We start from the raw sequence: 21,913 nt of genomic DNA on the forward strand, positions 1-21,913 counted from the left end.
CCTTGCAGAAATTGGAAAGATGTACAGGTTTACTCTCCTTAAAATGTTGTGGAAATTATTAATGTTTCTCAGAATGATCAGATGTATTTTGCATGTAAAGCTTTTATTTATTCTCTATCCATTCTCAGTTCTATTTGAAATCACATTTGTGTAACTTTATTTTTCTGAATGGTCAGACTGTGTCTGCCTTGAGTATGCAAGCTAAATTTATCTTTGATTCACCTTCAGGGTCTAACACTTAGAGAGTTTTAAGCAGCAAGACAGAGAAGGGAAGCAGTGAGTTGGTTCACAGCCATCTCAGTATTGTTCAGTTTATCTTTGTGCATCTCAGTTTCCATTCCTGAAAAATTGGTGTGGCAAATAATAAGGCAAATGGTGTTTGCAAAAGCAACTAAAGTTTTGTCTGCAAATGGTAGTGACCTTCTAATGTTGGTTCTCCCCATTCCCCACTAAATTTAAAGAAATTGGTAAGAACTTTTAAAGCATGATTTTCACCTTGGAGAAGCATGTGCTAGACAGAAACTAGATGGAGATGGAATTCTCCATAAAATGCTGCTTAACCAAGTTTAAAAAAAGAAGAAATCTGGGACCGAAGAAAAGATCAAATCCAAATACCTAAATCCATGAATAGGATACTGAGTCTGGACAACTCAATTAATATCGCAAGGTAATAATAGAGCCAACTTTTACTTTCTGTGCAGCTCTTACTTTGCTTAGATATTAACTCTTGACACTAATAGTGTATTTGTATATCCATCTATAACTGATAATTGTCTCTGTACTTTCATTGTGTTACTTTATTTAATCCTCACCACATAAAAAAGCCAAGCTTTGTTCTTATTCCATTTTCATGTAGAGTGGACAGAAGAATACAAGGTTTTGTAATGTGTTGGACACAGCACAGGGAGAAGAGAAGCTGATTACACAGCTGCAGTCTGGCTGCAGAGTCTGGCTCCTCACCCAAACTTTTGGGTTCTCTGAAGGTCAGTTGAATTGTAAGGACTCTATGATATATGCACTGCTGTGTGTCTCAATTCAGGAAATCATAGTGTCTCACAGGGCATTGGCAAAGAGCTTGTGGAGGTTTGGTGTGGGTTCACATTAAATAAGTTTGCAGTTATTTTCTGAATGTTTTCTGTATAGGATACACCTATATAGAAAGAGTTTTTAAGATGGCAGGTGGTTCAGCAAAACAGATAAGTTAATTTAATTCAGATCTCCATAACAAAAACCCAAAGGAATGAAGAGTCTGATTTATCATTTTTTCAGTAATTTATTCTTTGTGATTGCATAGGACAACCATTGTTCAAATTCCTAGGGCAGGTTGGCATATTATACTATTGTCAGTCAACCTCATCACCATGAACTGTGGCAATTCAGTATAAGTTCCAAATTCTTTAACCCACACTTGGAAATCCATTTATATTTCTAGTAAATTGGCAAATTACAGGGAATTTATAGTCCCCAAATCAATGGGCACATGGGATTTTCCACTATTAAGCACAATCAGGTTGGCAGACACACATATGTGCACACACACTCACATACACACACTCCTGTTGATCGTACGTGTCACAGGATTGCATCCCCATGAGCGATCCTTGTAATCCCAATGTTCTTCTTGGTGCTCTTAGGTGAAATCTCATGGACAACACCACTTGGCTGGCCAACCACACTGGAGACTTTGCTTTCATCTTGATGGGACTCTTCAGTCAATCCAAACACCCTGCTCTCCTTTGTGTGGTCATATTTGTGATTTTCCTGATGGCCTTGTCTGGAAATGCCATCCTGATCCTTCTGATACACTCTGATGCCCACCTCCATACTCCCATGTACTTTTTCATCATCCAGTTGTCTCTTATGGATGTGATGTCCATTTCTGTCACTGTGCCCAAGATGCTTATGGACCAGGTCATGGGTGTAAATAAAATCTCAGTCCCTGAATGTGGGATACAAATGTTCCTCTGCTTGACACTAGTAGGCTCAGAATTTTTCCTTCTAGCTGCAATGGCCTATGACCGTTATATGGCCATCTGCCATCCTCTCCACTATCCTATCCTCATGAACCATAGAGTTTGCCTTCTTCTGGCATCTGGCTGCTGGTTTTTGGGCTCAGTGGATGGTTTCATGCTCACTCCCATCACCATGACCTTCCCCTTCTGCAGATCCCGGGTGATTCGTCACTTCTTCTGTGAGGTCCCTGCAGTGACGAAGCTCTCCTGCTCTGACACCTCACTTGCGGAGACACTTATGTATTTGTGCTGTGTCCTCATGATCCTCATCCCTGTGACAGTCATTTCAAGCTCTTACTTCTTCATCCTGCTCACAATCCATAGGATGAACTCAGCAGAGGGCCGGAAGAAGGCTTTTGCCACCTGTTCCTCCCATATGACTGTGGTCTTCCTGTTCTACGGGGCTGCCATCTACACCTACATGCTGCCCAGCTCCTACCACACCCCACAGAAGGACATGGTGGTCTCTTTCTTTTACACCATACTCACTCCTGTACTAAACCCTTTAGTCTATAGTTTTAGGAATAAGGATGTTACAGGGGCTCTGAAGAAAATCTTGTTTGTGGGACCTGTCTTTCAAGAAACTCTAAAGTAGGAAATTTATATAGTGACAAATTCTTTTCCTTTTCTTTATGCATGAGAACTTAAAATGTTATGCTAATGCTGTTATTCAAATTCTCATGCCATTGTATCCCTCCGCATTTTCACCACTCCACATTTTAACGAAGATACTAGCTTGTACTAGAAAGTTCTTCATTTTTACACTGCTTTTTTAGTAAAATGTATTAGGCAATCTTACTGTATAAATGTCATATTTTCTGTAGTTGATAGCTGCACTGTAACTCTGTAGGAATTACAAAATGAAAACATTTCAAGGTAAAATGTCATGGGTATGTGATGCAACTGATTCTTAAATAACAGAGAAAGAGAAAAGGAGAAAGAGAGAGAGGGAGAAGAGAGAATCTGGTTGAATGTGGTTAAAATTGGAATTTTGAATTGTGTATATTTTACCACAACAAAAAGTTTTTTAAAAAATGAGAAGTTATATGCATGCTTTGTCCTATTCTTATTCATGCTACTTTTCTGAAATTTTGAAAATTTTTTTCAAGTAAAGAGGTAAAATATCAGTCTTTCTCCTTTTTATTTGAGCAGCATGCAATTTAGCAAACGTGCCCAATTCAGCATGGCTTTTCCATCACTGAGGCAATTCAGTCATGAATACTTTATTGTAGGCAGCTCTGTTCCACATGATCCAGCCCTGAAGGCACCTAATGGGTGTTAATATAGAAAATGTGCTGTGTTGGCACGTTAACCCATGAATTTATTGTATTCTTTGTTGCACAGTTAATTTGAGTCTCATATCTCATCTATTTTCTCTCTGGTTTGGAATTTCATTTTGTTTCTAAATGCTTCCCCATCACAATATATAGAAACTGGCTTTTATGCTCTTTTCTAGCTTTTAAAATATTTATATATTATTCTTTAATCTGTATTGAATTTATCTTTTAGTATGCTGTGAGAGTCACAACTAATTTTATTTGCTTTTAAAATTTTATTCAGGTAAAATTTACATACATGAAATTCACCATTTTGACCATGTGGGAGGAGTGGGGTGAGGGGGGTGGGAGGTATATAGGGACGTCTTATATTTTTTTAATGTAGCATTTAAAAAAATAAAGAGAGGGAAAAAGATTTAAAAAACAAACAATTAAGTGGCTTTTAGTACATTCATAAAGTTATCACCTCTCTTAAATTTGAGAATATTTTCATCACTCAAAAAAGAAACCTCATACCTACAACATAGCCTATTCTTCCATCACCCCCAGCCCCGGGCAAACACTAATTTATTTTTTGTCTCTATTATTGGCTTACTCTGGAACATTTCATAATAATGGAATCATGCAATGTATTTCCTTTAGTGTCTGCTTCTTTCACTTAGCATAATTTCTCAATGTTTATCCATGCTGCAACATGTAATACTTTGCTCTGTTCTTTTTTATTCTATCATACGACTACACTGAATTTTGTTTATCCATTCATCACTTGATGTGCTTTTGTGTTGTTTCCATCTTTTGGTTATGGTTAATAATGCTGATATTATAATTGGTGTGCAGGTTTCTGAGTCCCTGTTTTCAATTCTTTGGGGTATATATCTAGGAATGGAAATTCTGGTTCCTGTGGTAATTGTATGTTTAACATTTGGAGGAATTTCCAACCTGTTTTCCAGTGTGACTGAATCATATTACATACCCACATGCAATGCATAACAATTTGAATTTCTCTACATTGTCAGCAACGCTGGCTATTTTCTGGTTTATTTTATTATTGTCACCTTTTTTTTTTTTAGTGTTTATTTATTTATTTTTTTGGCTTTTTGTTCATTTAAATTTTTAATTAGATAAGTAGGTTGTCAGAAAAATCATGTAACAAATACAGTCTTCCCTTATACCCCCTCTATTATTAGCACATTGCATTAGTGTGGTACTTTGTTACAAATGATAGAAGAGTATTATAACTGTAGTACTAACAATAGTCCATATTTTATATTAGAGTGTATCTTAGTGAATGTAAAGTGATAGATTTTGTTTTTTCAGTTTGTTTCTCCTAATGACCAATGAATGGTGTTGAACATCTTTTCATGCACTGTTAGCTCTTTTGTATATCATCTTTGGAGCAACGTCTATTTTGAGTCCTGTGATCATTTTTAATTGGGTAGTTTTTTTTTTGTTGTTCAGTTGTAAACATTTATATATTCTGGATACTAGATACTTAAAAGATATATGACCTGAAATTATTTTCTCATTCTATATTGGTCATTTTTTTTAACTTTCTTGGTAGTATCTTTTCATGCAGAAAAGTTTTTAATTTTCATTAAGTTAAATTTATGAATTTTTAATTTTGTTGCTTGTGCTTTTAGTGTCGTATCTGCGAATTTATTGCCAAATACGAGGTCATGAATTTTACACTGTCTTTAATCCATTTTGAGTTTATTTTTGTATGTGACTACATATAAGGATACAGTTTCATTATTTTGCCTGTGATTATCCCAATTTTTTTTTGAAAATGCTATTGTTTTTCCTTTGAATGGTCTTTGCACCCTTGTGAAAAATCAAATGAGCATAGATGTATGGGCTTGTTCCTGGACACAAAATTTCACTGTTTTGATCTCTATGTCTACATGCCAATATAGCAAGTACTCTTTTGATCACTGTTGTTTTGTAGGAAAGTTTGCACTTCAGAAGTGAAAGATCACAATCTTTATTCGCTTCCAAGATTGATTTGGCTATTCAGGACTCCTACAATTCTACATGAATTTTAGGATCAGCCTGTGCATTTCAGCAAAATCACACCTGGGATTACATTATATATATATAGAGAGAGAGAGTACTGTCACCTATACAATATTAAATCATGAAATTCATGATTATGGATATCCTTCCGATTACACCTTTAAATTCTTTTAACAATGTTTCATAGTTTTCAGTTTACAATCTTGTCTTTCATTTTTTAAATTTATCCCTAAGTATTTTACTATTTTAATGCTTTTTTAAATGATATTTTTCTCAGTTTAATTTTTGGAATTTTTTATTGTGTAAGGAAAAAACCTGATTTTTAATATTGATCTTGAATTCTGAAACTTTGCTAACATTTTTTATTCATTAGTGAGTTCTTACAACAGAAGATAGGCAAAAGAAATAATAATAGTCATCCAAATTAAAAAGAAAGAAGTAAAATTAATGCTATCCCCAGTTGATATATTATTCATTGAAAATCTTAAAGAATCTCTCCACAATTATTTTCTGTTGCAAGAACTCACTATATATTTTTTATCTTTCTTTTTTTAAAAAAGATACATAGATGGCACAAAATGTTAAATTAAAAAATATAAGAAGTTCCCATATACTCCACTCCCCACACTCCCCACTCCTCCCACACCAACAACTTCATTCATTAGTATGGTACAGGATTTGGAGTTGTCCTGAATAATAGTACAGGGACAGATGCAGGACATTATATATTCTGCCATAACCCACTGAATGGAATGCATATGTAAACTATAATCCATGCTATGTAGCAATGCTCCAAAATGCATTCATCAAAGAACTTACTACTGAATAGAAGTGGCATGAGTAGGACTTGGTCCCAAACTTAAGGAAAATTTTCAGTCTTTTACCATTAAGTATAATGTTATTTCTGGCTTCCCATAGATGCCCATTATGTTATTGAGGAATGTCCCTTCTTATCACTGAGGATGAATGCTTTTTATCATGAAACGTTGATGGTTGTTATCAAATGCTTTTGTTTTATCCATTGAGATGATCACATGGGTTTTCTTTCATTCTATTAAAATAGTGTATTATATTGAACTAATCTTGCATTTCTGGAGTAAATAAAAACTGATAATTCTCATTTAAAAATTAAAATCTACTTATTTCTGAATTTTGAGAGCTTTGTCCATCAATCCATTTATATTTAATGCAATTACTGATAAGGAAAGAATTACTTGTGTCATTTTCTATTTGTTTTCTTTTATTTAAAAGACATTTTATTTTTAAAAGATACCTACATTACATACACGTTACATTAAAAATATAGGGGATTCCCATGTGCTCCAATCCCTGCCCCTCGCACATTTTCCACATTAACAACATCCTTTATTACTGGGGTATGTTTGTTACACTTTATGAACAGATTTTGGAACATTGACACTAAGTATGGATTATAGTTTACATTGTAGTTTACACTCTCTCCCATATAATTTTGTAAGTTATGACAAAATATATAGTGACCCATATCTGCCTTTACAACATCATTCAGGACAATTCCCAAATTCTGAAAATGCCCCCATATTACATCTGTTTTTCCCTCTCTCTTAACTCAGAACCTCCAGTGGCCATTGCTTTCACATCAATGATAATAAGTTTTTTCATTTCTATAATCAAAATAAGTCTGTAGTAAAATACCAATAAATCCACTCTAGTCCATCATTCATTCCCTATTCCTGAGGATTTTTGGATGCTGATGCCCATTCAACCTCAAATTGAGAGGGGGCTTAGATCCCATGGAGTAGATGGATGGGACTATCTAGCTTGAAGTTGAGGACACTCTCTATTCCTTGGGGTGGTTTGTTGTCCATCATCTTCTCTTTGTTAGTTGTCCTGGGTGAGTCCAATGAACTGGAGAGTAGGTGTTGCAATTCTATGGAGATTCAGGGCCAGTTGGCACATAGACAGCCCAAAGATTTAAGTCCCTTGGTCACACACATGTCAAGTATATTACTAACTATAATTTCAAATAAAAGGGACAGAAGAACCATATGTGGGGAGAACACAACAGAGTCCAATTCTGTTACACTGGGAAGCATGAATTCCAAAGTGTGACCAAATAGTAGGGCACCAAACTTCTGAGCTGTCTGCCCAGACTACAGTGCCTGGATGTCTCCAGAGCCCTCAGCATCCCAATTATTTGAGGCAATATTTATTTTGGCAGTGAATGAGATCCTGTTGAGATCCTGCTAAGATCAACCTCTGGAATGACCTCCTGACTCACTTTAAAGTCTATTAGCTATTTAAACCCATTTGACTTTACTCTTACCCCCTTTTAGTCAAGGTCTTTTCCTAGTTGCATTGCTAGTTGGTGCTTGGTAGTAATCCCTCAGTGCCAGGGAGGCTCACCTGAGGGAGTCATGTCCCACATTGAGGGGGAAGGTAATGAATTTATATGTTGAGTTAAACTTAGAGAGAGACCACTTTTGAGCAATAAGTATTGCTTAATTTTTTACTATTTAACTTAAATATCTTTGCTCCTTCATTGCTCCAATAAGACTTCATTTTTTATACAAAAATATTTTCTAGTGTATCACTTTGCTTGGCTTATCATCTTTTTATAATGTATAATTTTCTTAGTGGCTTCCTTGGGAATTACAATTATCATCTTAGTTCATAGCAATCTATTTCCAAGTAATACCAAGTTTCAATAGAATACAAAGCTTTGCAACTCTGTACCTCTTCCTCTGTGTTTTTAACTAATCAATTTTATTGATACCTATGAATAAAGTATAAATCCATCCAAGTGTATGATAAAAAAGTTTTGCATTCATCACTTCAAACATTCTTAGAGCATCTTCATTATTCCTGAAACAATAACAATATTAAAAACAAAAACCAATCAACCAAGCAAAACTCATAACCTTTCAATCTCTCTTTGCTTCTTCTGCCATGCATAGCTGCTATGCTATTTCCTTCTCTCTATTTTATTTGTATTATATTTTATAAAAGAACTGTCTTATATAAGCAAGAACACTCTTATTCATATTGTATATGATGTTTCACTATGATATATACAGTCTTAAGTGACATTCTTTAGCTTTCCTTCTAGTAATATAATGCCTGTAGCAGTTTGATATGGTTATGAATTCCAAAAATAGATACTGGATTATGTTTGTAATCTGGTCTGTACCTGGGCATGATTAAGTTATGATTAGGGCTTTGATTGGGCCATGTCATTAGGGCACTGATCCTCTATCCCATGGTGGGTAGGGATTAACAGATAAAAGACACAGCAAAGGGGGGGTTTTTGATGTTGGAAATTTGTTGTTGGAGTTTGATGCTGAAGTCTTAAGCTGGAGTCAAAGGAAGTAAGCACACAAAGAAAGAGAAGCAAGCCCCAGGAAGGGAAGAACCCAGGAAGCCTGAACCCTCACAGATGTTGGTAGCCATCTTGCTCCAACATGTGAAAATAAACTTTGATGAGGGAAGTAACTTATGCTTTATGGCCTGGTATCTGTAGGCCATACCCGAAATAAATACCCTTTATAAAAACCAACAAATTTCTGGTATTTTGCATCAACACCCCTTTGGCTGACTAATACAATGCCCTTAGGCTTTCCCTTTCAACCACTCTCATATTCCTATAATAGCTCTGCTAGTCACAAACAGCATTATGTGCTTTCAACATTTCATTTCATTTTCAAAGATTCATAAATAACCTTTTAACTAATTCAGCAGATATTAAGCCTCAGCTTTCCATTCTCTACTCTCATTCTCTTTTTTTTTTTTTTTGAAAACAACCATTTATTAGAACCAACACCAGAGTATGAAAAGAGGGAAAAGAGGGTGGAAGAGGGGGAAAGCATGAGGTCTGCATCGGATGTCAGTTGTTGAAACATGTAAATGCCTACTATTAAACATTTACACTTAAAAGGTGGACCTATATATATGTGTGTGTGTAGGCATGTATGTGTGTCTATATATATGTAAATGTGTGTGTGTGTGTGTATATATATATATCAACTATTGTTTAACAAAATCAATAACAGACATGTTTGACTGATAACAGGAATGCTTTTGGAGGCCACAAAATTTAGCAGGGTTGCAGGGTGCCTAGCACCTTGGCACAAGTAAGCACCATGTAGTCACTCACACACCTACATAAATATATAGTTCAAATAGAAATAATAGAAGGAAATAATGCATATGTTCCATATGTCATTATCTTTTATGGGTGGCATATACTCTAATTATTAATTCAATTAGCTGACTAATATATTTAATTCATAATAGTTCAATCATACAGTATTTTTCCTTTTGTGTCTGCCCTGCTTCACTGAACATAATGTCCTCCAGTTTCTTCTATGTTGTCATGTTTTACAGTGTCATTTCTTCTTACTGCTGCATAATATTTCATCGTGTTTATACACCACAGTTGTTTATCCAATTATCAGTTGATGGATACCTGGGTTGCAATGATATTGCCAGGTCCCATAGCAAGTCGGTATTCATCTTCCTTAGGAATTGCCGAACAGTCTTCCAGAGTGGCTATGCCATTCTACATTCCTACCACCAGTGAATAAGCATTCCTATTCCTCCACAGCCTCTCCAGCATTTAAAGTTGTATGACTTTTTAATAGTAGCCAGTCTTAGAGGCAATGATCTCATTGTATTTTTGATTTGTGATTCCCTAATTGCGAGTGATGTTGAACATTTTTTCAGGTGTTTCTTTACCAGTTGTATTTCTTCCTTGGACAACCACTTTTTCAAGTCTTTTGCCCATATTTTAATCAGGTAATTTGTCTTTATATTGCTGAGTTGTATGATCTCTTTATATATCATGTACATTAAGCCCTTATCAGATAAGTTATTTCCAAATATTTTCTCCCATTGAGTCAGCTGCTTTACAACATTTTGACAAAGTTCCTCGAGGTGCAAAGTGTTTAATTTTAAGGAGAGCACATTTATCTTTCTCTTTTTCTTTTTTTATTCATGCTTTGGGTGTAAGATTTTAAAAATTATCTTCTACCACCAGATCTTGGAGATGTTTTCCTACATTTTCTTCAAGGATTTTATGGTTGTTGCTTTTATATTTAGATCTTTCATCAATTTTGAGTCAATTTTTTGTGTAAGATGTGAGATAAGTGTCCTTTTCTTTCTCTTGGTGGTGGATATTCAGTTCTCCCAGGATTACTGTTTGAATAGACTATTCTCGCCCAGCTGCCTTGTCTTGTCAAAAATCACTTGACTGTAGATGTGAAAGTCTATTTCTGAATTTTGCATTTGATTCTATTGGTCAATCTGTCTGTCTTTATGCCAGTATCATGATGTTTTTACCACTGTAGCTAAGTAATAGGTTTAAAGTCAGGAAGTTGAGAGTCCTCCAATCTTTCTTGTTCTGGGTCCCTTACATTTCCAAATAAGTTTGATTATTGACTTTTACATTTCTACAAAGAAAGTCATTGAGATTGCATTCAATCTGTAAATCATTTCGGGTAAAATTGATGTCTTAATGATATTTAGTCTTCCAACCCATGAGCATGGAATATCCTTCCATTTACTAATATCTTCTTTGGTTTGTTTAAGCAATATTTTGTAGTTTTTTGAATACAGTTCCTTTATGTCCCTGGTTATGCTTATTCCTAAATATTTGTTTTTTCTAGTTGCTACTATAACAGGATTTTTTTCTGAATTTCTCCTATAATGCACATTAGTAAGGGATCAAAACTCTATTGATTTTTGCATATAAATATTGAATAATAATGATGACAGTGGGTACCTTTTTCTTGTTTCTGATCTCAGTGGGAAAGCTTTCAGTGTTTTATCATTGAGTACAATGCTAACAGTAGGATTTTCATATATGCACCTTGCCATATTGAGAACACTTCCTTTTATTCCTATCTTTTGGTGTGTTTATTCACACTGTATTTTGTCAAACACTTTTTCTGCACCAATTGATAGAATCATATGATTTTTCTTCTTCAATTTATCAATGTTGTTTATTACACTAATTGATTTTCTTGTGTTGAACTACCCTTCAAAACCTGAATAGAACCCACTTAATCATGGTTTATAATTCTTTTAATGTGCTTTTGGGTTTGGTTTCCAAGTATTTTGTTGAGGACTTTCCGCATTTTTATTTATTAGGGATAATTATCTATAATTTTCTTTATTCATAGCATCTTTATCTGGTTTTCATATTAGGGAGATGTTGGCTTTGTAGATTGAGTTTGGTAGTGTTCTTCTTGTTCAATTTTTTGGAAGAGCTCGATCAAGATTGGTATTAACTCATCTTTAAATGATTGGTAGAAATTATCGGGAACCTTCAGGTCCCAGGCTATTAATCTTTCCTTTTTTTTTTTTTTTTTGTGCATGTGTGCGTTAACTTTTTATTTTTAAAGAAGCTTTAGATTACTTTACTATTACATCAAAAATAAAAGAGATTCCAATATGCCCCACACCCTCCCCCTCCTACACTTCCCCTATCAACATTTTTAATTAGTATAATTCATTTGCTACAATTGATGAATATATATTGAAGCACTGCTACTAACTGTGTACTATAGTTTACATTATGGTTTACATTTTGTCCTGCAGAATATTATCAGTTTTGACATAATGGATCATGGCCTCTATCTGTACTGGCAACTTCATGCAGAACAGTCCCAAAACTTTCAAATTTCCCCATGTTACAACTTTTATTCCCTATCCTTCCATTCAGAATCTCTGGTGGTTACTACCTTTTTATCAATGATACAAGTCCTTCCATTACTAGAATAACCATAACTGTACTTAAGCCAATAGGTATATTCCTTCCAGGTGGTTTCTTTTTTTTAATTAAATTGTCTTTTTTTAAAGATACATAGATCACAAAAAATGTTACATTAAAAATATAAGATAGGGGAGGAGCCAAGGTGGAGCCAGAATAAGGAGCTCCTGGAGACAGCTCCTGAAACAGGACAGTTGGTAGTCACCCAGAGCTACCTAAAGCACATTGTGGAGGACCCAGGAGACCAGAAGAATATCCAACAACATCCTTGACAGTGGGGAAGGAGGAAGCTACCCATCTGCACAGAGAAATCATGATTAGAGCACTCCACGCCACGGAGGTTGGTGCCTGTGGCATGCAAGCCACTGAGGGAGCTATTCTATGGTTGGGTTTGGAAGTTCCATCTCCCCCAATAAAAATGGGAGGAAAACACGGTGTGGCACTGACTTCAGCTACTGATAAGTGGATTTGGCCAGCTGAAGTAGAATCCTAGGAACAACTAAACTTTGAGCCTGTCCAGGTCAGAGGGAAACTGGGGGCCACCATTCTGACTCTGCCCCAAGCAGGAGGGGAAGTGGCACTGACTGAAAATCAGTGGTTGTAAGGACCGTCTTCCTTCCTCCTAGGTTGAATTGCAGATCTAGCCTAAACCACAGTCCCACTTCCAGCAGGGAGGAAGCTGGGGGGATTTGCACCACCTCTCTGAAAAGCTGTAAACCACACTGCAGAGGCTGGTGCCCATCCTAATCTAGTGGCAAAAGCCGCCTCAGGACCTATTCTGTGGCTGGAGCTGGAAGCTCCATTTCCCACAAATGGTGGAGGAAAAGACAAATGTCCAGTGACCTCAGCTACTGATTAGTGGACTCAGCTGGCTAAAATATAATCCTTGAGCCAGCTAGGGTCTGAGACTGTCCAAGTGGGAAAGAGTCTGGTAGCTGCCCTCTTGACTCAGCCCTTAGCATGAGGCGGAGCTGACTGAAATCCAATGAAGTTAAGGGCAGGCTTCTTTCCACAAAGATCAGACTGCAGTCCTAGCCTAGGTTCCAGCCCCACCTCCAGCAGAGAGGTAGCTGGCAGGACCTGCACCAGGTTCTACAGGCAACTGCAAGTGCTCTCTGCTGGCAGAACCTGAATAGTCAGACACCTGGGGCTGCATCCACACACCCCAAGAGAATAGGAGAGGAGCTGGGTATCCTCAGCCTCTCTGGGCAATGGCAGGAGTTTTCAGCCCACACAGATTTGTTCAGTGCCTTTGAGCCCATCTTCACCTCTGTTCCCCCACAGGATAGGAGGAGGCTGGTGTTGCCTCAATTTCTCAAGGCTACAGTTTTGGGCTGCACAAGTCTGACTGCTGGGCACCTGTGGCTCCTTTTCCATCCCCAATAGGACAGAGATGAATTGTGTTTGCCCAGCCTCTTTGGGTAACTGCAGGTCCTTTTGGCCCATACAGCCTGGTCTGGTGGGTACTTGTGTATTAACCCTCACCTCCCAATAGGAAAGAAGGGAGCTGATCTTTCCACAGCCTTTTTGGGCAACAGCAGACCTACAGCCTGCATGGACTGCAATATTGGATACCTATGAATCCACTTCCATCCCCAATAGGATAGGAGGGTTTTGGTGTCTCCACAGCTTCTCTGGACAATGAAGAGAAAGGTGGGCAAGACTTCATCAATTCCTGCAGCAGTGTGGGCAGCTTCAGCCTCCATAGGTTACAGCACCAATTACATCCTTGGCTCCTACTACACAACCAGCAAGGGAGAAAAGATAAGAACTCCCTAAACTAAAGGGAGAAACTGTATGCAGAATAAATACATCTAGAAAGCCAGATGCAGAAACACCAATAAAAATTTACAATCCATACCAAGAAACAGGAAGAGATGGCCCAATTAGAGGAAAAAAATAAGCCTGCAGATGACATAAAGAAGTTGAGACAACTAAATTTAGATGTTCAAACAAATCTCCTTAATAAATTCAATGAGATGGTTAAAGAGATTAAGAATATTAAGAAGACATTGGATGAGCACAAAGAAAAATATGAACCATACATAGAAAAATAGCAGACCTTATGGGAGTGAAAGGTGCAATAAATGAAATAAAAAATACACTGGAGGCATATAATAGCAGATTTGAGGAAGCAGAAGAAAGGATCAGGGAGCTTGAAGACATGACCTCCAAAAGTGAACAAACGAAAGAACTGATGAAGAAAAGAATGGAAAAATTTGAACAGGGTCTCAGGGAACTAAGTGACAGCAAGAGATGTGCAAACATACATGTCATGGGTGTCCCAGAAGGAGAAGAGAAGGGAAAAAGGGCAGAAAGAATATCTGAAGAGATAATAGTGGAAAATTTTCCTATCCTAGTGAAGAACATAGATATCCATGTCCAAGAAGCACAATGTACTCCCATCCAAAAAAATCCAAATAGACCAACTCTAAGATACATACTAATCAGAATGTCAAATATCAGAGACAAAGAGAATTCTGAGATCAGCAAGAGAGAAGCAACACATAACATATAATGGATACCCAATAAGATTAAGTGCTGATTTCTCCTCAGAAAACATGGAGGCAAGAAGACAGTGGCATGATATATTTAAGATCCTACAGGAGAAAAACTGCCAGCCAAGGATTTTATACCCAGCAAAATTGTCTTTAAAAAATTAGGGTGAGATTATAATATTTACAGATAAACAGAAACTGAGAGAGTTTATAACAAAAAGACCAGCTTTGCAAGAAATACTAAAAGGGAGTGTTACAACCTGAACATAAAAGACAGGAGAGAAAGGACTGGAAGAGAGTCTAGAAATGACAACTGTATCAGTAACAGTAATTAAAAGTGTCAAATATAAAATGATAGACAAATGAAAAGATCAAAATGGATGAAATAAGAACTGCCTTTACAGTAATAACATTGAATGTTAATGGATTAAACTCCCCAATCAAAAGACACACTCTGGCAGAATGGATAAGAAAATATAGGGGGGGCGGGGCAAGATGGTGACTGAGTGAGCATACCTGATAATATCTCCTGCAAAGAAGTGGCTGGCAGCATTGGAGGTTCTTTGGGACAAGGCTGTTTCAGGATTTTTGCAGGGCAGGAGGTGTCTGGACATCAATTTGGTGGGAAGGTAACAGAGAAAATTCATCTATAAAATATAATTGAGACTCTATTACACAGAGGTGGGGGCTGCGCATGGGACGTTCCCTCCTGGGGTGGGTGGAGCCATGGCAACAGCACTGCGGCAGCATTTTCTGGAGGCTCTGTGGTACTGGGGAATTCATAAGCCCTGAGTGCCCTATTGGGGGGTTAACAGGACAGGAGGCCTTTGCAGACCAATTTGGGGAGACAAACGGGAGTTTTATTGCAAAATGGGGGAATTTTTGATTGCGGACACAAATAATAGCACTTCTGCCTAGAGCCCCATGCCCCCCAAGCCCAGCTGCAGATCTGCAGTGTACTTAAATTGATAGAAATAAAGAGACGCCACCATGAGGCTGTTGCAGGATCTGGCAGGGTGGGAGACGTCTGGAAGCCAATTAGGGGAATATTTAGTGAAGCATGGGAATTTCGGTTTTGGACTCTGTTATCAGCATTTCTGGCTGGAGCCCCACCCCCCAGCCTGGCTATTGATCTGAGTCATTAAATTGGCTGCAGTGTAGAGGCGCCCCCAGGTGGCCATTCCGGGGGCTTACAGGGTGGAAGGGGTCCTGAAGTCGAATTGGTGAAACACCCACAGAATAGACCCCAGTGAATGAGTGAATTGTGGGGTTCAGACACACAGGATAGAATATGTGGATGTGACCTCACCCATAGGGCTGGCACCCAGCTGCAGGGATCCCTGAAGGCTGTGTTGCACTGTGGTGCTCCCAGGCTCCCTGTTAACCAGACTTGAGGTTGCCAGGTCTGAGTTCCCTAAACCCTGGTGGCCCACACCCCAGAGACTCACACCTCTTGAGTCTTCAATATCTCAGACTTTCTATCATTGAATCCATCATGCCCTGTGGTCCATCTGAGGACCTTGAATGTCCTAGCCCTCAATGTTTGTGTTTTCTCTTTTTTGTTATGTTTTGTTTTGTTTTTATCTTTATTTTATTTTATTTTTTACTTTTAATGTCCTGATTGCTAACATTACATTATCCCCTAGTCTTTTCTCCCAGCATATCCCCCAAAGTCTTTTTTTTTCAGTTATTTAGGGGTATATTTTGTTTTTGTTGCTGTTGTGGTTGTTGTATATCATTTTTTTCTTTTCCCTACCTGTTCCCTGCCCTTTACCCACCCCCTTTTCCTTTCTTCCTTTCATCCCTTTTTTTTCTTTTCTCTCTTGTCCCTCATTTTCTTCTTATTTTATTTTATCTTAATTATACAATAGGTGCTGCAGGGAACACCTCACATTTGCTGGGTTTCCTCATCCTCCACTGCCTCATTTCTGTGTGAATTGATTTTGGCTACCTACACTCTCCACTTTCCCCTACATCTTGATATCCTCCATCATCTACTGTCTCTCCTATATTCCACCTCCCTTTCTTTGATCCCCAAAGTGTCTAACTCTTAATTTCTAATAGCTTTGTTTTATTTTCTGTCTGTTATCCACTCTTGAAACTATTGCCTTTCTTTTCTCTTTCCTCTCTCATGAAAACACTAGCTTTTAAATTCATACCATATTCCTCCCATATTCAGTTAACTGTCTCATTATAGGTACTCTACCTACTGCTATAACTGTAGACAACTTACATGAATCTAACATCCATCCTCCCAGATCTCATATTGTTGCTCTGTTAACATTTATCACCAATACTACTTCACATATTTTCCTTGCTTACACAATTGCTTTCTCTGGCCCTAATACTTTCCTTTAAAGTGAACACAACCAGCAATAAGAAATTAGAATAAGAAGAACAAAGTGACAAAGAGAAGATACAACACTTACGCAAAAACAACAGCCAGTTAATCCCCAAGACTAGACGAAGAAGCTAAGGAACTGATCAAACCCGTCAAGTTAAAATGATGACCAGACAGCAACAAAATACTACAAACCAAACCAGTAATCAGGAAAAAATGGCTGAATCCAATGAACAAACTAAAAACCAGGAAGGGGAGCAGAACTTTGCACAAGTAATTAAAGATCTCAGAACACTTATCACTGACAAATTTAATGAAGTAAAGGAAGAGGTTAACAACATGAAGACAACACTTGGAGGGGAAATTGCAGACATATGCAAAAAGATAACAGATATGATGGGAATGAACACCACAGTTCAAGAAATCAAAAATACACTTGCAGCAAATATCAGCAGACTAGAAGAGGCAGAGCAGAGAATTAGGGATGTGCAAGACAGCACACCAGAAATCAAACAGATAGTAGAATCGGTCAATAAAAAGATAGAAAAAATCCAGCTAGGACTTAGGGACTTGAATAAAAATGCAAAACGCTTAAACATATGTATTATAGGCATCCCAGAAGGAGAAGAGAAGGGAAAGGGGTCAGAAGGAGTGATGCAGGAAATAATGGCTGAAAACTTCCCAAATCTACTGAAAGAGACAGATTTACATATCCAAGAAGCACAGCAGACTTCAGTTGTCATAAACCCCAACAGGCCCACCCCAAGACATATACTTGTCAAATTATCCAACGCTCAAGAGAAAATTCTAAAAGCAGCAAGAGAAAAGAAAACCATCACATACAAGGGAAGCTCCATTAGATTAAGTGCTGATTTCTCATCTGAAACCATGGAGGCAAGAAGGCAGTGGTATGATATAGTCAAGGTACTAAAAGAAAAAAATTTCCAACCAAGAATACTCTATCCAGCTAAACTAGCATTCAAAAATGATGGAGAGTTCAAAATATTCACAGATAAACAGAAACTGAAAAGAGTATGCCAACAACAAACCTCCCCTTCAAGAAATTCTCAAGGGAGTTCTGCAGGAAGAAAGGAAAAAACAGGATAGGCAGAGTTGGAGGAGAGTGTAAGAGCAACAAAAAAGACAAAAAGAGAAGGGAAAAAAGAATCAAACAAAATATGACAAACACAAGTCCAATCAAAATATGGCTAACACAAATAATTCCTTGAAAGTAATAACACTGAATGTTAACGGATTAAACTCACCTATCAAAAGATTCAGACTGGGACATTGGATAAAGAAATAAGACCCATCTATATGCTGTCTACAAGAGACACATCTTAGACCCAGAGACTCATGGAGGCTGAAAGTGAACGGTTGGGAAAAAATATTATAAGCAAACAACAACCAAAAAAAGGCAGGAGTAGCTATATTAATATCAGACAAAATAGACTTTAAATGTGAAGCAATTGTGAGAGACAAAGAAGGATACTACATTTTAGTGAAAGGGACAATCTGTCAAGAAGATCAAACGATCATAAATATTTATGCTCCTAACAAGGGTGCCTCTAAATACGTGAGACAAACGCTGGAATAACTAAGTGAAAAAATAGATGCATCAACAATTATAGTGGGGGATTTTAATACACCACTATCAACGCTGGACAGAATATCTCAAAAGAGAATCACTAAAGAAACAAAATATTTGAACTGTATATTAGAGGAGCTGGACTATATGCTAGGCCACAAAGAAAGGCTTAATGAATTCAGAAAGATCGAAATCATACAAAATAATATCTCTGACCACAGTGGAGTGAGGCCGGAAATTTGCAAGGGCCAGAGGCCCAGATTTCACACCATGATTTGGAAATTAGAAAAACAGTGGGTCAAAGAGGAAATCTCAAAAGAAATCAATGACTACCTTGAAAAAATTATAATGATAACAAAACATACCAAAACTTATGGGATTCAGCAAAAGCAGTACTGAGAAGGAAATTTATGGCCATAAATTCATATATCAAAAAAGAAGAAAGAGCAAAAATTGAAGAACTAACTGCATATTTGGAGGAATTAGGAAAAAAACAACAACAAAGTAATCCAACAGGAAGAAGAAGGAAGGAAATAACAAAGATAAGAGCAGAATTAAATGAAATAGAAAATAAGAAAGCACTTGAAAAGATAAACAAGACCAAGAGCTGTTTTTTTGAGAAGATCAACAAAATTGACAAACCTTTAATGAGACTAACAAAGAAAAAAAGAGAGAAGATGCAAATACACAAAATAAGAAATAAGAACGGAGATATCACTGACCCCACAGAAATAAAGACTATCATAAGAGGATACTTTGAAAACCTATATTCCAACAAAAATGACAATTCAGAGGAAATGGACAAATTCCTAGAAACATATAAGCAGCCCATATTGACGAAAGAAGAAATTGATGATCTCAACAAACCAATCACAAGTAAAGAGATAGAATCAGTCATTAAAAACCTCCCAACTAAGAAGAGCCCGGGGCCAGATGGCTTCACAGGTGAATTCTACAAAACATTCTGGAAAGAACTAACACCAATCCTGCTGAAACTCTTCCAAAAAAATCGAAACAGAAGGAACATTGCCTAACTCCTTCTGTGATGCCAACATTACCCTAGTACCAAAGCAAAACAAAGACACAACAAGAAAGGATAATTACAGACCAATTTCTCTAATGAACCTAGATGCAAAAATACTTAACAAAATACTTGCTAATCGTATGCAACAACACATTAAAAGAATTATACACCACAACCAAGTGGGATTCATTCCAGGTATGCAAGGATGGTTCAACATAACAAAATCAATCAATGTAATACACCATATTAACAGATTGAAGAAAAAACATCACACGATTATATCTATAGGTGCAGAAAAAGCATTTGACAAAATACACCACACTTTCTTGATAAAAACACCCCAAAAGATCAGAATACAAGGAAATTTTTTGAACATGAGAAAAAGTATATATGAAAAACATACAGCCAACATTGTTTACAATGAAGAAATCCTAAAATCCTTCCCTCTAAAGTCAGGAACAAGAGAAGGATGCCCAATGTCTTCCCTTCTATTTAACATTGTCTTAGAAGAACTTGCTCAAGCACTGAGGCAAGAACCAGATATAAAAGGCATTCAAATTGGAAAGGAAGAAGTCAAAATTTCATTTTTTGCAGATGACATGATCCTATACATAGAAACCCCTGAGAGATCTACAACAAAGCTTCTAGAACTCATAAATTAGTTTAGTAAAGTCGCAGGTTATAAGATCAATGCGCAAAAATCAGTAGCATTTCTGTACACCAATAATGAGCAAGATCAGGAGGAAATCAAGAAACAAATACCATTTACAATAGTAAATAAAAAAATCAAATATTTAAGAATAAATTTAACTAAAGATGTAAAAGACGTATACACTGAGAACTATACAAGACTGTTCAAGGAAATCAAAGAAGACCTAAATAAATGGAAGAATATTCCCTGGTCATGGATAGGAAGACTAAATATTATTAAGATGTCTATCCTACCAAAACTGATCTACACATTCAATGCAATCCAAATAAAAATCAACACAGCCTTCTTTAAGGAACTAGAAAACCTAACTATGAAATTTATTTGGAAAGGAAAGAGGCCCCGAATAGACAAAGATATATTGAAAAAGAAAAACGAAATTGGAGGAATCACACTACCTGACTTCAAAACATACTACAAAGCTACAGTAGTGAAAACAGCATGGTATTGGCATAAGGAGAGACACATAGACCAATAGAATTGAATTGAAAGTTCTGATATAGAACCTCATATATATAGCCATATAATATTCAATAAAGCCACCAAGCCCTCTCAAACTGGGAGAGAATGGTCTATTCAACAAATGGTGCCTGGAGAACTGGATAGCCATATGTAAAAGAATGAAAGAGGATTACCATCTCACACCTTATACAAAGATCAACTCATGATGAATCAAAGACCTAAATAAGAGCAAGATCATAAAGACCTTGGAAAGCAGTGTAGGGAAACATCTACAGGACCTTGTAATAGGAAATGGCTTCATGAATATCACACCAAAAGCATGAGCAGCAAAAAAAATAATAGATAAATGGGACTTCCTCAAAATTAAAGCCTTCTGCACCTCAAAGGAGTTTGTCAAGAAAGTAAAAAGGGAACCCACACAATGGGAGAAAATATTTGGCAACTATATATTCAATAAGGGACTTATAACTTGCATATATAAGGAACTCATATATCTTGAAAATAAAAAGAGAAACAACCCATTCAAAAAATGGGAAAAAGATTTAAACAGACACTTCTCCAAAGAAGAAATACAAATGGCTAAAAAGCACATGAAAAAATGCTCCAAATCTCTAGCTATCAGGGAAATGCAAATCAAAACTACAATGAGATACCAGTTTGCTCCCATAAGATTGGCAGCTATGAAAAAAAGAGAAGAATACAAATGCTGGAGAGGATGTGAAGAAATGGGAACACTTATCCACTCCTGGTGGGAATGCAGAAGGATCCAACCATTCTGGAGGACAGCCTGGCGGTTTCTCAAATAACTAACCATAGATTTGCCATATGACCCAGCAATACCACTGCTGGGTATATACCCAGCAGAACTGAAAACAAGGACACAAACCGATCTATGCACACCAATGTTCATAGCAGCATTGTTCACTATCGCCAAAAGTTGGAATCAACCCAAATGCCCATCAACAGATGAGTGGATCAATAAAATGTGGTATATACATACAATGGACTACTTCTTGGCTGTAAGAACAAATACACTACAATCACACGTGATAACATGGATGAATCTTGAGAACCTTATGTTGAGTGAAGCAACCCAGGCATTGAAGGACAAATACTACACGACCTCAATGATATGAAATAAGCAAGCTGCCTCAGAGAGCTAGAGACTGGAAGATAGGCTTACAAGAAATCAGGGGATGGAGGAAGGATGTGAGCTGATGTCTGCAGGGGAGGAATCTATG

General features: G+C 37.0%; 1 protein-coding gene across 1 annotated transcript; it reads left to right on the forward strand.

Annotated features, from left to right (window-relative positions):
* Positions 1–1,644: 1,644 nt before the first annotated feature.
* LOC101426749 (olfactory receptor 2T29-like) lies at positions 1,645–2,607 on the forward strand. The gene has a single exon (XM_004465231.1). It carries the CDS (start codon positions 1,645–1,647, stop codon positions 2,605–2,607), a length of 963 nt encoding a protein of 320 aa, XP_004465288.1.
* Positions 2,608–21,913: the final 19,306 nt, after the last annotated feature.

The sequence above is a fragment of the Dasypus novemcinctus genome, chromosome 25, assembly GCF_030445035.2.
Source record: "Dasypus novemcinctus isolate mDasNov1 chromosome 25, mDasNov1.1.hap2, whole genome shotgun sequence".
Taxonomy (NCBI): domain Eukaryota; kingdom Metazoa; phylum Chordata; class Mammalia; order Cingulata; family Dasypodidae; genus Dasypus; species Dasypus novemcinctus.

What these genes read in the sequence shown, in the direction of transcription:
- LOC101426749 (XM_004465231.1), top strand. Translation starts at nt 1,645, where the DNA reads ATGGACAACACCACTTGGCTGGCCAACCACACTGGAGACTTTGCTTTC.